This window comes from Myotis davidii, unplaced genomic scaffold (genome assembly GCF_000327345.1).
Source record: "Myotis davidii unplaced genomic scaffold, ASM32734v1 scaffold78, whole genome shotgun sequence".
Lineage (NCBI taxonomy): Eukaryota > Metazoa > Chordata > Mammalia > Chiroptera > Vespertilionidae > Myotis > Myotis davidii.
The window spans coordinates 1,506,130-1,523,430 of record NW_006290305.1 but is presented as its reverse complement, the minus strand read 5'-3'; the positions used below and the strand labels follow the sequence as shown (position 1 = coordinate 1,523,430).

Below are 17,301 nucleotides of genomic sequence, written 5' to 3'. Positions count from 1 at the left end.
TCCCATTTTTAAAAATCCTCACTGGAGGACATGTTTATTGATTTTTAAAGAGAGAGAGGTGTGTGTGCAGGGGAGACCTCGGTGTGAAGTGTGAGAAAGAAACATGATCGGTTGCCTCTTTCCTAGGCGGGAACCCGCAACCTTCTGATGTACTGGACAACACTCCAACCAACTGAACCGCCAGGCCAGGCCTTAAGCAAGGGTTTTAATGAGTGCCTAGCGCACTTAAGATGAAAAGGAATGACCTTACCTTATTTTACAAAGCTGTGCTGCTGATTTCAATGACCTGTCTGACTCCCCCCTGCCCCCCCCAATCTAGTCACTAGCCTTAGGACCTCCTTGACCCAGCAAGATGTCAGCTTGCTCCAAGCACAGGACCTCTGCATTTGGTGTTTGTCTTTTTTTTTTTTTTTAACATAATTTATTAATTTGTTTTCAGGTAATAAGCATATACATATGTTTCTAAAATTATATAATGTCCTCTAATTCTGTTGTAATAATGATTGTATATTAGCAAACACCTAAATGTCTTACCAATTGAATTTATAGACAACAATATAGGATCATAAAAACATTCATTTCTAATTTATTCATTTGAAACAACAATGTAAAGCACTAATTTATTAATGTATCTTGCTGAGAGAACAGGTTTTAAGATTCTAAATCTAGATTTTGATGATTTTTAAATGAGTCCTTGGTTTTCCCTATTTCCCCGCAAATCAGTTACAATTTTGAGTATAGTCACATAGCAACCATAATTCAGTTGACTGCTGAGGGTCTTTTTCAAGTTGTGTCCTTTCCAACATTTTTCCGAAGTTGGTTTCTGGTTGGTTCCATCAATACCAAGGGTTCTTGTATGATGATTGCAGGGCAGTGTTTGCCTAATAGTTCAACTTCCACTTGTCCTACCTTACTGAGCTCCATAGGGATGTTTGCAAAAGCCAGACTCTTCTGGATGCTGTGACTGTAGCTTCCAGACATGGTGTTGTCAACCACCTTGCCATTGTACCACATACTTTCATTTCCCTCCAGATCTACATCGTCTATTGCCAAGGTGAGGCAGTCCAGTCTCTGTTTCAGCCTCTTGGATTTAATGTGTTTCACTGCTTGCTTTCCTATGAAGTCTGCTGGCTACATCCTGGTTCTGGTTAATGCTTCCTTTATAGGTCCTATCCCAGCCCCACTCCCTCCCCCCAACCCAGCTTTTCTTATGTCCAGCTCTTATCACCCTTGCTATAGTTAAAATATCTGAGTATCCTTCCCTCACCACTTAATCTAAGTCCCTTCCCACCCACACTGTCACACATCTAGTTTTTTTCATAGCGCTTATCACCATTTGAAACTTCTATTAATAATTTACTTGTTTGTTGTGTTTTCCAGTACAGGATAAGCTCTTTGAGGCTAAGGCTTTTGTCTGATTAATAAAAGTAGCTCATATTTGAATGCTTTTTGGGGGCATGGGATACATAGGTGTCCTCTCATGTAATTTTCAACAGCCCTGTGAGAGATGTGGAATTCTGTATGCCCATTTTATAGTCTAAAGACGATTGAGGCACTGAGAGACGAAGTAACTTATCCAGGACCACATAGGTGACAAGCGGTAGAACTGAAGTAGGCAACTCGGGCCTGTTCATTGAATGCTATATACTTCCTCCTACACCTGTGTCTGGCAAAAAGTGGGTGCTTTGTAAATGTTGAGTGATTGAATGGATGAACTCAGTGAAACAGAGACCGGGTTTAAATGGAATGCACAGAGCTGGGTGCAGGCGAGTTAGTTAGGGAGGTGGTTCAGAAAAAGACATCAGGAGGCCTTGCTGCTGGGCAGATGCTCATTTGCAGTGTGACCTTGGGTGAACAACTTATCTTTTGAGTCTTAATCACCACGTTAAAAAAAAGGGGGGGGGGCTGGAGGGTGTGAAATCCTAGGTGCTGCCTGTGGTGAAATGAAGATGTGTCTTGAAGCGTTTAGAGAAAGTACAGAGGTACAGAGTGTTTTTATAGGAGAGTGGGGGCCTCTACTCTGCCTGGTATAGTATTTAGCAAACACATTTGGTGCCTGCTGGTGTTATCCAACCTTAACCTGGCTCCTGCCAAAGGCAAAAGGAGGTTGGTGTTGGAAGATGGAGAGGCAGGAGCCTGAACTGAAATTTAGAAAGATACCCTTGGCCTTGGCTCTGCTGGATGCTCTCCCACCTTTGGCACCTGGTATCCTGGTTTGGGGAATGTTGGAAAGTTAGGTCAGTGGGAGTTTTCTAAGGTTTGGGGGACTCCCTTAAGAAGTGATTTCCTTTACGTCGACAGAGGAACATCAACTTTTTGGGCGTCATATCAGACAGGTACATTTTATTTCTAGTTTTCTTGACATATCTGCAAGGTATAAATTCTCTTTAAAGATGGAGAATCAGGCTTAGAGAGGTTAAGGAATTTGTCTAAGGCGTTACTTGAGTAACTTCTGGGACTTTTATTCAGATCTTTTGGGTGCAGAAAGCAGCCTTTTCTCACTGCTCCAGCTCCTTCCCCACCACTGATATGCAAGACAGCAAGAAAATTCTGAGACGAAACCTCCGCCTGTCCCCCTAGGTCAGCAGTACTCAACCTGTGGGTCGCGACCCCTTTGGGGGTCGAATGACCCTTTCACAGGGGTCGCCTAAGACCATTGGAAAACACATATATAATTACATATTGTTTTTGTGATTAATCACTATGCTTTAATTATGTTCAATTTGTAACAATGAAATTGGGGGTCACCATAACATGAGGAACTGTATTAAAGGGTCGCAGCATTAGGAAGGTTGAGAACCACTGCCCTAGGGGCTGGGGCCTCACTTAGTTCCACCAGAGGCTAAAATGAGAGGAAGCTCTGGGGACAGGTTGCCTGCTGGGCAAACTCATTAGAGAGAATAAATGACTAGTCCTGAGTCACACTGTGGGGTGTATGCCATGACAGCCCCCTCCCCTCCTTCCTCCCTCTTCCTTACGTTCCTGGAGATCAGAGAAAAGGAGGTGACAGCAATGAAGTGTTTTTGTGTAGTGACTTTGTTCGCAGAGTTACTTGAGGGTTGGGGAGTTCACTTTGTCTTTAGGCAGGCGAGTAAAAATCAGTAGACAAGATTGTTGGATATAAAATAAGTTAATTTAATAGAGGGTAGATGCCAAAGAAGAATACCTGATCCAGCTCCTTCAGAGAAAGTTAAATATTCATAAAGACCACTTGTATTTAATCCCCTGGGCCTGGGCCTGGAAAGTGCTCTAGTTCCCTTCAAATGAAATGCTAGGGCCTTACTAGTTTGCACACTTATTTGCATAAATTTACATAGTGAGTTCAAGCCCTATTTTTTTGGAAGGTAAAAGAAATTTAATTAATACAAAGTGCTGCAGTTATATGCAACTTGTTTTCAGAGCAAGCATGTGTGAAATACATAAGATTTCATTTCAACAAGTATTATTTAACCTCATCCTCCAATAAGAAAAGAAGGCACACATGTGGCAATCATGTCCTATATGTGTCCTTTCCTCTGCCCAGTGTGAGCAGCCATCTTTGGTGATTCAACTGAAATTGGTTGCTCCTCAATTTCCAGACTCCTCACTGTCTGTCTTCAGCCATTTCCCTTCCAACCACTAGGTGGCTCTCCCCTCGTCGCTTCCCCAGCCTGCGGCTTCAGGTGTGTTCCCAGGCTCATTTACACCCTTCATCATCTTGACCATCATTTATTGCTCCTGTGAGGTCAGTCTGGGCCGCTGCTGAGGGGAAGATCAAGGAGGATGTAGTAAGGTACACAAGAAACAGTTCCCGAACATGCCAACACCAGAGAGCCACATGCTGAGTATTGTACTCATGGCTATCATTTATCCGTCACCTCAGAAAAATGCTTACTGTGAGTGTGTGATTGTCAGACGTGGGGCCTGGGTTTGCAGAGACAAAGGGACAAAGCACAAGGTCCCTGCCTTCATGGAGACCTCAGCCCAGTAGGGAGGACAGACCAAAAGAAAGAAAGAAAAAAGGCAAAGGAATAAAAGAACTGCAAGTGCTATGAGGGAACCATAAAGAATAGTGGGGCCACCCGCTAATAGGGATAGTCAGCTTATGCTGCTCTGAGGAGGTGGCTTTGAAGATGTGCCTGAGCCAGCCAGGCAATGTGCACATATTTACTCTTTGCTGAGTGTTTTGTGAGCACTATCTCAGATATTCCCCTTGCTGACATTGTGAGATATCATCTCCATCTCAGAGGCGAGGAAACGGGTTCGAGGAAGGGAAGTATCTCAAGGTCACAGTGAGTTAGTGGTAGAGCTGGACGCTCAGACGTTCCGACCCCATAACTTGTGTGCGTGGCAGCCACATGGGCGGGGATGTGGGAGACAGTTGACCAGGTGATGAGGCCAGACAGATAACGGGACCTGAATGCCAGAGAAGGCTGTTTACATGTTACCCTGGAGGCAACACTGCAGTTCTCTAATCAGGCATGGAGCTTTGCAAAGATTGTATCTGATCATGGTGATTTTCCTTTTCTTTTCTTTTCTTTTTTTTAAAAACAGCTTCATTGAGATGTATTTTATGTATAAAAGTCACCTATTTCAATGATTTTTTTTTTTTTAGCAAACTTACAAGGTTGAGCAACTGTAATCACAGTCCGAATTTAGAATATTTGCAAGACCTAAAAAGATCCTTTGTGCCTATTTCCCCATTCCCACTTCCAGCCTCAGGTCACCATTGCCCCTGCTTCCATGCATTTATGTTTTGTGGACATTTTATGTAAATACACTCATACATCTTTTACCGCTGGCTTTCACTGAGCACAATATTTTTGGTGTTGCTTCATTGATGTTGAAGCATGTATCAGTAGTTCCTTTTGGTTGCTGGCCATGTCCCCTTACATGTTGCATGGGCGCTGGTAACTCACTACTTCCAGTGGAACTCACCCACGTCCCCTCTTCTGCCACCTAGAAATCACCCTGTTTGCTAGGTTGTGAGTGGCTCCATCCAGAAAGCTGGATCCTGCATTCCTCTTTTCTACAATTAATGACAAATCTTGAGTTCTCCTTTCCAACTGTTTATCTCCTCCTTATCCTTTGCTTAATCCTCCTCTCTTTACCCTTCTCTTTACCTCAGTTTAGATCCATTCCATCTTCCTCTTAGCCATCTAAGAAATTGTTCTTTCTCCCCATAGGCTTGCCTCCCATAAATCTATACCTCCTGGTGCTAGCAGGGTAATTTTTTTTAAAGGTAAATTTTACTTTTTAAGATGTTTCAGCCAAATGGTAAAATTCATACAGTTGGAAACGAGGCACATAGGGAAAAGAACATCTCTCTCTTCCACCTTGTCAGGCCTGCTCTGAGGCAGTCTTGTTATCAGCTTCTTTTTAAAAATATATATATTTTTATTGATTTCAGAGAGGAAGAGAGGGATAGAAACATCAATGATGAGAGGGAATCATTGATTGGCTGCCTTCTGCACACCCTACTGGGGACCGAGCCCACAATCCAGGCATGTACCCTTGACCGGAATTGAACAGGGGACCCTTGAGCCCGCAGACTGACACTCTATCCACTGAGCCATATCGGTAGGGCAACCAGCTTCTTGTCTCAGTGATGCTTCAGAGTTACTAGTATAACCCTTCCTTCCCTTACAAGCTCCCCATTGCCTCTAGGTCAAAGGCAGATTCCTACTTTCACAAAGCCCTCCGCGTGTTGGCGCCACTTTCTACCTCTTACTACACATCCTGGCAGGGAAGATGCTTGCTCTTGCTATACTCTTAACTATTTCATGCTTCTGTGTCTGTGTTCTATTCGCAGCCTGCAGTACTTTCTCTCCCTTTGACTGGCTAAATTCCTCTTCATCCATAGGATCAATTCAAGTGTTACCTTCTGAAGGATGCCTTTCGTGATGTCACTGCCCCACCTCTCAGTGGTCATCATCCTCGGTCCTGCAGGTCCTGTGTTCACCTCCCAGTGCTTATTACTCTGGGCCGAGATGATCTCTTTCTTGCTTACTCCTGTACTACCACTGACAGACCTGACTCCTGCCAGCTTGTTTTTCTGGAAACTGCCCTGGGTGCTCAGCCTGACAGGAGGAGCCCTAGGCCCTGCTAGGAGGGAGCAGTGAGCTGCAGTTTATCTCCTGGTGCCCAGTGGGTCCTTAGAAAGTGGTGCCCTGAGAGGCTATGGGTATGGCCGTGCAGACCTAGCTAACTGACTCACCACAGACCTTGGGCAAGCTGCCTCTCTGCACCACACCTTCTCCATTCCTTACATGAGGAGGACACCTCTCCTGCCCATGAGGGAGCTGATGCATTAGTTAATTCGAAGAATAATGCTTAGGAAGCTGCCTCCACATTGTTACTTCTCAGATGTGTCTAGATGAGTAACATTTTAAGACTAACAAGTGCTAATTTTCATATTGACATTTTCCTAATTTAAGTAGGCTTTCTGTTTTATAAGTACATACATATTCCCCTTCCACTCCTTACCCTGGGGCTCAATAAAGCACCATAAACTGGGAAATGTGACTTTCAGAAATATATCTATATATCTCTATCTCTATATCTATAATCTATATTTAACTATTATTTTTTAAATTTTGAATTGGCCCTTCTATGCACATGGTTACTCGTCACCTCAGAGTGGCTCTTTAACTGCCTGCCTTCACTGGTACAATTATCACTGTTAGGTGCTCCAGCTTTGGATGGGAATCTTGGTCCCAGCACTTAGGACTTCCTGTAATCTTGGATGAATTGTTTCACCTCCCCGACTCCAACTTCTTCATCTGTAAAATGGGAATGCACCTAGCCTGGGGCCTGGCATGTGGGGCATGCTCAACGAATATTAAGTAATGGCTGTTTTTATCATTACCTTTAAACTAGAGGCCCGATGCATGAAATTTGTGCAAGGGTAGGGCTTCGCAGCCCCAGCTGCCTCATGGCCCCGGCCCCTGCCCGCACCTGCCTTAGCCTGGCGCTGCCCACATCTGCTACCACCCCCCCCCATTCCCCGGTTCTGTGGAGCCCCCCAATCAATTGCCCCGTCCACAATTGATCACCCCAAAGAGGTAGGCCCTGCCCGCCTGGCCAGGGCTCTCTGATGGATTGGCCCCTCAAAGGGAGGCCCTGCCCACCCACCGCAGCCCACTGGGTGGTGGACTGGGCCTCCCTCTTTGGGGTGATCGTGGAGCCCCCCCGATTGATTGCTCTGCTGGCCAGTGGCCTTGGCCTGCCTCTGTGGGGTGATCATGGGATGATGGCGGGCCTCCCAACCAATCGCATTGCACTTGCCTTGGCTGGCCTGGTGCCAGTTCGTGTCATAGCGTGGTCGTCCAGAAGGTCATCCGGACAGTTGTCCGGACGGTCGTTCTGCTGTTTGGTCGTTGGTCGATTTGCGTATTATGCTTTTATTATTATAGATAGGAAGCCCTGTCATCACTCTAGAGTTGAGTGCTTTTGCAGCTGTGAGCTTTGTTGCCCCTTGCGGAGTTTGGGGACATGACCTCCTCTCTGGTCTGCCCCTCGGCACTTTGTTGCCAAGGACTCCCTATTTCTCTACGTGCAGCCTCTTGCAGCCTCCTGTGTAGCCTGTCTGTGAAACAGAGCTGCTTGGATGGACTTAGATCCGCCCGCACAGACACAAGAACTGTTCTTGGCTCATTGTAGACCCCCATCTCCAGTTAGCCAGGCATGGGTTTTTCTGTCGTCTTTCCCTCATTTAGTCCTTTAAGACTTTTTCTTCTTTCAAGATGCATCTTATTTTTAAATACACCTTCTTATAATTTCTCACGAATCCTTTCAGGCTTTTTCAAGCCTCCATATAAAAGCATACTCTTTCCCTTTTTATAGTATACATGCGATCATATTGTAAAATGCTTCTTTCACTTGTCCTGTGCACCGGTCAGCTGCCAGGTTTCAATCATTTTACTTCCTTGGTGTCTCTTGCATCCATTTCTTCCCTGTACTTCTGTGATTGCATTTCTGTCCTCTTAGTCCTGGTGTGCACTGTTGGTGCCAGACTATTCTGTGCAAGGTGAAGCTCGAGTTCCTCTTCAGAAACCATTGGCGGCTCCCAATTGACTGCAGAATAAATTGCAGCCTCCTTACCTTGTCATTCAAGGCCCTCACCAAGGGGAGCCCACCAGCCTCCCATCTGGTTTTCTTCATGGGCCTGTGCTATGTCAGGCGCAACGCTGGGCTTCCCTGAGTGTCGTTCCCCTTTACTCTCACCCCTTATCTGCAGTCATGTTTTTAGCCCAAGTCAGGCCATCTCCCTTCCAGCTGGAACTTAGGGTTCCTTTATTAGAACTCTCAGGCACCTTAGTTGAGCTTCATATACCTGACAACTTAGCAGCTTGTGTCATCTGTATGAGTTTATTTTGCCCACCCTATTGGATCATAAGCTCTGTGAATGTAAAGCTCTTGGCTGTTACATCTTTACATGCTCCATTGCACTAATGTGTTATGAGCATATGCCTGTAGTAAATATTTATTTAGTTCATATCTTTAACAAATACTGAGCATCTCCAGTGTGCTGTGCAAAACAGAATCCTGCTCCATGGAGCTTATATTCTGGTGGGAGTAATGGCAAGCAAGTGGTCAAATGTTAGGGCTTCTCGTCAATCCTGACTCCTCCTTTGCTTTAGATTTGCAGTAGTTGTCCCTTCCAGGGGCCCTTCCTGCCTGTGAGTGTTACTTTGCAAGTGCAATTCCCCTTGCTCTTGTCGTTGGGGGTCACATCCTTTTACCCCACAGCAGACTGGCTATGGAGTCAAGCAGCCTGGCTTGCACTCTGTGAGCTTCATGGCCTCGGCTAGTGCTTTACCCTTTCTGTGCCTTGGTTTCCTCTACTGGGAGGTGGGTGTTGCTTGTAGTTATTATGACTCTGACCTTCTCCATTATAATGGGTCAGCAGGACACTGCTCACTCCTGTCATGGTTCTTCCATTCAGTGCTAGATAAGACCCACTTGTGATTTTTCTGGCAGCACCTTTCTCCTCTAGCCTTTTAGTCGTGGGGTAGCCACATGACTTACTGATAGACCTCTGTGGTTTAATAAAGAAACCTCTAGTCCCCTTTTTGGGAACTTGCCTCTAAAGTAAGTGAGGAAAACGTTTGGTTGCAGTCATGCAATGGTAATCGTTAGGATGTGGGGTCTGGGTTCCCAAGCGCATTTGTTAGGACAGATGTGGTGAGGTCTTGCATGTGTGTGACTTAGATTGAGGCCTGACTTTGGCTGTTGATGGCCTGCCAACTTGTGGCCATGGAAGCCCTGGGCTAGGGCTGTGGGCTGGAGAGGGGAGGAGAGAGAATCCCTTTTTGGGCTCTATGTTGTCGGTGGAGACGTGTGGAGCTGCCAGCCAACCGCACCATAGTGGTGGCACAGAAAGGCCCCTCTTCTTGAAATCCTATGTTACTCCACACTGAGGGCAGGAGGTCGGAGCTGGAGGGTGCTTTAAAACAGTCTTCCTAATTTAATTTTGAACAGATAACGCATGAGAACACTTAGAACAGTGTTCAGTTTATAGTATACTAAAGGCTTAGTTCACGAATTCGTGCATGGGTGGGGTCCAGCTGTCCTGTCCTGATGGGTGCCCATTGGGCTGGGCTGGCGGGGGGTGGGGGAGGGGCCATGGGTGGTTAGCTAGCTGGCCCGGCCCTGGATCAGGCTGGTTGGTTGCCTTAGTGCACGTCATAGCCACCGGTCATTCTGGTTGTTCTGGTCGTTCCTCTGTTCCCGTCGCTGGGCTTTTATATGTATATAGATGGTGAATATTACCTATTGTTATTACCATAGTCCCTTTATCCATAGTTTTGTTTTCATCAGTTTGAGTTACCCGTGGCCAATCAACTGTGGTTAGAAAATATTAAATGGAAAATTCCACAAATAAAAAAATCATAAGTTTTAAATTGTGCCCTGTTCTGAGTAGCGTGATGAAATTTCACACTGTCCCACCCAGGATGTGAAAGATCCCTTTGTCCAGCATATCCATGCTGTATGTACAGTACAATACACTAATTTGAGAGAGAGACCACATTCACATTACTTTTATGACAGTATGTTATTATAATTGTTATATTTTATTTTTAGTTTTTGTTATTTCTTGCTGTGCATAATTTATAAATTAAGTTTTATTGTAGGTATGTATGTATAGGAAAAACCAGTATACACAGGGTTTGGTACTATCATGGTTTCAGGCACCCACTGGGAGGTCTTAGAACATATCCCCTGTGGATACAGGGGACTACTGTATTATTCTGGTATTTTTACATCCAGTATGTGCCTGGTATGGATTATAATTAGTATTTGTATAGTGCTTTGCAGTTCCCCATTATAGCCAATATTGGTTTTTACTTGGTGCCAACTGCTTTATGTGGATTGCTTCATTTAATCCTCACAACAACTCAACAGTCTATACCATTATTTCCATCTCACAGATGAAGAAACTGACTTAGAGATAAGAAGTCCCTTGTCCAAAGTCATGCAGCTACCAAATAGCTTAGTTGGGATTCAAACTCAGGCCCCTCTGAGCCCAAAGCACTTAATTCCTGAGATGTATCACAGGGATTCCCATTTCATAAGTGAGAGAGGTGATACCCAGAGAAGCTAAAGAATTGGGTGAAGGGCACACAGCTGGAGTATAGGAGGCACTCCTCTTTCCTTACACTGCTCTGGATTTGGCCTTCCATCTCCTGACCAATAGGACCGTATCTGGCTAGCTATGATGGCACAGTGACCAGTGGGCCTTTAGCACCGAGTTCCAGACCCATCTGGCTCTGGAAGCCTCCATTCTGGTTCTGTTGGTACAGGGAGCACTGTCCAGATGGTGTTTATTCTCACATGACTACTGTGTGTATATGTATATTTGTTGATTAAAAATATTACTTGCTCTATTTTGTAGCAACATTTAAAAATATTACAAATCTCCTACTGCCAATAAGAAGCGTGCCAATGTTTTCCTTAACCCCTCACTGACCTAGTAATAAGGTTCGGATGATAGCACCTGGGCTGGAACTAGGAGATCAGAGCCTGTGACTCACCTGTGTAGAACCCTACTGTAGCTGTTCTGGCCCTTGGATCAAATGTGATCTTTTGCCAGGGCGTATGGTCTTGCCTTTGCCCGACTCTTTGGCCTGATCATCTGGTCCTACTCTCCTTACACACTGGCCTTCTGTCAGGCCTTTGGACATGCCAGCTTCAGTTCTTCTTTGAGACTTTGCACTTACCCTCTCTTCTGCTTGGAACTAGATCATTTTCTCCTGGCTCTACAGATGTAAATGTGGAGGCAGAAGTCTTGGCATTAGTGTCATCTCCTCTAAGAGGTCTCTCCCAATGCCTGTGGCGTCCCATAACTACAATATTGTTTGGGTTTTTTTTTCTAGCACTTATCACTAACATGTCACTGATTTTTAAGACACATTTTAACATCTCTGAACTAGAGATGTCATAAAACAGGTGGAATGGTAGCTTCATTGGTGTTTTTTGTCTTCAGGTTATGTAAAAATAATGGTATGATTTATAGCTGTTTTAGATTATCTTAGGTTGGATGAAATAAGATTTATAAGATTGTTTACTTATTTATTGCCTCACATCCCATTAGAATGTAAGCTCCATGAAAGCAGGGGTCATGTCTTTCATTGCTGTTTCTTTCACCTTCTGTTTCTAGAACATTGCTGTCACACAGTGGGTACTTAATACACAAATACTTGCTGAGGGAAAATGGGTTGGAGTTACCTTGTCCTTGGCCAGGCTGCTTCCTCTGGTCCCCAGGCCTCCTTTCTAAGTGTGCCAGCACCTGTTCTTCCCGGTCACATGACCCTTTATAGCGTGACCATTACCAAGGTGACTGCCTGTTTCATGCACATCACACATCATTGATTACTCACACCCACATGTATTTCAGTGCTCTCCCTCCGGATACATGTCTCAGAGGACTGGTGCATCTCAGAGAGTCCGCTGGGAAATTTGGGGTTTAGGGGTTCGGGGAGGAGGTACATGTTTAACAACTGACTTTTCTTCCAAGAAAGTGCCCTCATTTGTAGCATTTGCTAATTTCTGTGGCTTTTAGGCTGTCTGTATATGCTTGATTCTTAATTTATGCTATGCTGTAGAACAGTAGTTTTGAATTAAAAAAATTTTATCAGGTCTCACAAAAATGTCTGTGGCCAATTTCAAGCTGGTTATGAAGTCAACCAGCTTGCAAAATTTCTGAAAATTTAAATATTAGCCTTCGCAAGCCAATTCCAGCACAAAGTTGGGACATCAAATCTTCTTTCCATGCAAATTCACTTTGAGTACCAACTCCATGTCCCTACCTGCCTGGAAAAATATCCCATCTCAGCCTTGCTGTCACTTCACACCCAATCAGGGGTCCGACCCTGACCCCCTGGGTAGCTGATTTGAGCAAGAAATGGGTACTTGACTGTGTGTAGAGTTTACTCTTGACTTTCCAAAACATTGACTCATTACAGGCTTTAGTTGCTATGCTGTAAAAATGAGCGAGGGAGCCAGTGGGTTGTAAGGTCGCTTTCCCTTTTATAATCTGGGATTTAATATCTACAATCAAGCTAATTTACTATTTTCCAAAAATAGTCTCTCTTTTCTGTCATTCTCACTCAGAGTCTTCCAAAAACTTAAGGTCAAAACTCCTTTTTCTTTACCTCTACACTCTCCTTTGTTCTTCACTACTGAGGTAACACTAGACAAAGCCTGTTATTGCACTTTACTGCTGCTGCTGCAGGCCCTTGTCACTTCATGACTGAGGGCATGCGCCATACTCCAGTATATACTCTGATTCACCTCCCCAAAACACCGCATATATTCTTTCCTGGTTCAGAAACTTTCAGCAGTGCCCACAATTGTTTGAGTCCTCTGTGTAACTTTGAAGTTCCTTTTAGTACCAGCTTCATCCAGGTTTTTAACCACACCTAACTGTCGGTGTCTCTCCCCCACATGCCCAGCCCATCACTGTGCGAGATTACCTCTTCTTCCCCTCCACACTCTGTAGCTTCTCTTCTGTCCAAATTCTGCTTCTGCCCTCAGGAACACACACAGGTGTACATTCCTTAGGATATGTTTCTTCTACTGAGTGATATCCTGTCTGGACTGCTCACTTTTGTTTTGGGTTCTCTTTTTATAACTTTATTGAGAGGTGATTTACATACTGTACATTTCACACATTTGAAGTGTACAATTCTGTGGTTTAGGTCACAGATATGTGCAACCATCATCATAATCATTCCCACCTTCTTACCGTTTAGTTATCAGTCCCCAGTCTTCTCAAAGTCCAAAGTAACCACTAATTTACCAGCACCATTTGTTGAAGAGACTATTCATTTTCCATTAAATTGTCATGGTACCCCTGTCAATCAATTGACCATATATAGGTTTATTTATAGATTCTCAATTTTATTCCACTGCTGTATGGGCTTGGTCTTCTCTTGTCCTGTATTATTAATTAGCTATTGATTTCCACGCTTCTTAAATATTAGAGGGACTCAATTATCAAATTATCATCATCATTATTATTAATTCTTTTAGTTGCTAAAAAAGTTCATGCTAAAAAATTAAAACTCAGAAGTGTCCAAAGTGAAAATCCTACCCCAGCTGCTCCTGCCCCCACTTGCAGGACTTTGTGTTTTTTATGTGGCCTTTTAGACTTTCATATCTGAACAGATACTAGTACATGTATTTGTATGTATGCGTATATGTGAAAGTTCAAATGCATTTTCACATTTGTGAATATGCATATGCATATATTGTCATATGTATAATTGTATGTCTATCTTTTTTATAATTGTATATCTCTTTTTATAAAATTGAGATATACAAAGTGTTCTATGACTTCACAAAATCACCAGTATATCTCATACATCCTTTTGTGACAGTTACATGTCTTACTTCATTCTTTCATAATGGTTCCATAATATTTCCTAGAAGGGATACACCATTATCTCTTTAATCAGTTCTCTATTGTGCATATTTATATTGTTTTCTTTCCTTTTTTTCTATTTCAATGCTGCTGTGTACATGTGGGAGCGTTTTTCTCGGCTGGATACCTGGAAGTGGAGTTACTGATCCTGACTTTTTGTCTTAAAGTCATTTTTATATTTTCCCCTCAACTGTGCTTTATGATGCTTTGCACATATTAGGCACTTAGTAAATATTTACTGAAGTGAACACTTAGGGTTTTCATTCTTGATTTATCCTTAGCTACTATTTCATTTCGATAAGCTGTTTTATGACACCCTCATGCCTATTTCACTTCCTCTAAAATGAATGAATGTTTTGGTTATTCAGTCTTTATTACAGGGAACTAAGGTGAAATGAGTATGTGTGGCACTGGGCGGGGGGGCGGGGGGTGGTACACAGAGGTGAATAATTGAAGGTATTTACAACCATTAGGATGAGGCAGGTAGGATGTGTGCTATGTACCTAAGAGGCACATATGAGCTCTAATGGGCGTGTTAAGGAAGGGGAGAAATGCTACTTCACTTAAGTGCTATCAGGGAAGATCTCACAGAGGAGGGGACACTGAGCTGCCCTTAAAGGAAAGGTAAGATTTGGGCAGGTGGAGGTGTACTGGGGGTGAGGGGGCTCCTGGTGGATCTTGGCAGAGGAGCAGTGTCATGAATTGAGAGGCGGTGAGAAAAGTGAGAACTCAGGTTCCATTGAGTGCAGGGTGCGGGCAGGGAACAGCAAAAGATGAAGCTAGAGAGCCCGCAGGGACCAGACAGGGTGTTGACACTCATCTAGTAGGTGCTGGGCCATTGCAAGAGGTTTTGGAATGGAATTATATTATTGAAGTTGGTCTTAAGGAAGTGGTGTCAATGGTCAGTCTGGGGTATGGATAAAGAGTAGTCTTCATTCCAGAGGTTCCTATGATATAACTTTTTCCCATCCCTCAATTCTTCCCTTAGCTTTCTGAAAATGTGGTTAACCGCATGAAGGATTCCAGCCAGCCTTCCCAAGTGGGCCAGCTGACTTTGCCTCCTGCTCCTCCACGTTCCACATTGGACACCTCTAAAGGCCCGGAGAAAGGTAGGGCAGGTTGTAGTGATTCTGTGGGAAGCTGGAGTAGAGTGTGGAAGGAATAGAAAACCATGCTCCTGTCAGAACATATATGACAGCTACTGTGGCCCCGGGTGTTTCTGGGTGATGTCAGCAACTCCTTTCTGATAGCTGCTTTGGAGGAGAGAGTGGCTTCCGTGCATGACATGCTGTCTGGTTTAATGAGAGCAGCACACGTCAGTCCGAGCTTCTGTGAAGGGGGCCAAACTATTTCAGTTTCTCTGTATGTAAAAAGTAAGGCTGAAGGGCTTGGATTGACAACCCCTGTGAGAAGTTGCTTTTAAGGATTCATAAGTGAAGCATAATCTTTAGTGTTGGTATGGTCCAAAGAATGATAGATTTACGTGAATTGGGACCATTCGGGGGAATTGAGTCGATGACTTTGCCTCATCTTCAGCAACTCTAACCTAGCCCACAGGTCCTGGTGCTCCCAGGAGGGCCTTCCACTCTGCACCTCCTAGGAGTTCTTTTTGTACCCATGCAGGGCTCAAAGCTGATTTGTTCTCTACTCTTTTGTGCCCATCACAAATGAGGAAACTTGTGCTTTTCTCTAAATAACTATTTTCAGCAAACACAAAGGAAGAAAAAGTTTAAGGAAACAAGTGTAAAGGACAAAAATATAAAGATATTAGCAACCAAAAAAGTCTTGGGGCAATTGCTGTTCTATTCTATAAATACGTGCTTATGAGAAATTGGGTCTTAGCTATCACTTAGAACTTGAAGTGTATTTTTTAACTGATTGGAGGAGCCAAGGCACTGTAGAGCATAAACTCTCTCTTACAGTGGATAACTGTTCATTGCATTGTGTGTGGCCTTGCATTAGAGTTGTCTTTTCTGCTAATCCTCCCTATAAGGTCATTAGTTTATAGAAGGCAGGAACGATATCCTGTCCACTCAGCATTTACTGAAAGCTAAACAGGGATCAGGACATGTGCTTCATACTGGGACACAGTGGCAGGTGGACAGGGACACCACTCTTATGCCACCCAAAGCTCTAGTTAAGAAAACGTATATACAAATAACTCTGTAGATCACATGTATCATGTGATGTTGCAACACTAGATGCATGGCTAAAGTCTAAGGTAGCACAGAGCAGTGAGTGACTCATAATTTTAGGGCGGGGCTCCAAGGGGAGCTGACTTTTAAACTGGATTTTGGAAGAGCAGTGGTAGGAAGGTAGTTTAGGCATGGTATTGAGCAGAGGCCCAGCGGTGGCACAGCCTGGCCTGTTTGGGGACCTAGCGATGGTTTGCTATCTCTGGAGTACAAAGTAGAAGGATAGGGGAGGTGTCTTGGAGACCTCTGCACATTGGCCAGAGAGCTCCGGCTTCACCCTTATGGCCATGGTGCCGGCCAGGCTGTCAATACCTCTGCCTCTGTATTGTCTGTCTCAGGGCTTCCTAAGCTTTAGAGCAAATCAGTACCTCCTTTTGGACCCATCCCAAGATCTTTTTGAATATTCTATTAGTGAAGGGGCTGAGTGAGGTTCTCAAAACCCGCATACGCTACCCCTGTCCTTTATTAAAAGGGCGAACTCCCATGATCTCTCTAGCTGACTTATTCGTTGAAGTGAGTCTAACTTAACCCAGGGCATTTTAATAAACGGCCTTAACTGGTGAGAGGGAGAAGTGACGAAAAAAGCAAAAATTGCTAAAATATATTATGCACACATCAATTTCAGCTTTGGACGATAAAAGAAGCACTTATTTCAGTTTTGGTAAGTTTCAGTAGTTTAAGAAGCAAGAATTGTGGCTCATTTGTCATTTGGTTTTAGTTATAACAAAGTGTTTTGCTGTTTAAATGATGAGTGTGAGTTTGGAGTTTCTGAATGATGAAGAATAGTTAACATAAATGAACTGCCTTGAAGTTGCTAATTTTAAAATATTTTTACTTTAAAAAGTCAGTGTTTGCTTTTATTTTAGTGATAGAATAAATTATAAAAAGAAGTTAAAATTAAATCCTTATGTTACCTCATACCTGAAAATAAATGTCAGAGGCAATACAAGATTTGAATATAAGAATTGAAGCCATAAAAATACAATGATACATAGAAGTACAATAAGTAGACTTTAGAGAAAGAAGAACAAAGTAGGTAGAATCTCAATACCAGATATCAAGCTGTATTACAAAGCCACTGTTCTTAAAACAGCATGGTACTGACACAAGAACAGACATATAGATCAATGGAATAGAATAGAGAACCCAGAAATCGACCCAAACCACTATGCCCAATTAATATTCGACAAAGGAGGCAAG

The 17,301-nt window shown here is 43.6% G+C and overlaps 1 protein-coding gene across 1 annotated transcript in view; it reads left to right on the top strand.

Annotated features, from left to right (window-relative positions):
- The window catches only part of CHCHD6 (coiled-coil-helix-coiled-coil-helix domain containing 6), a 237,324-nt gene that overhangs the window by 13,078 nt on the left and 206,945 nt on the right, over positions 1-17,301 (top strand). Inside the window, exon 2 of the mRNA XM_006763226.2 lies at positions 14,895-15,015. Coding sequence (XP_006763289.1) covers positions 14,895-15,015 — 121 coding nt within the window. The remainder of the gene's footprint in view (positions 1-14,894; positions 15,016-17,301) is intronic.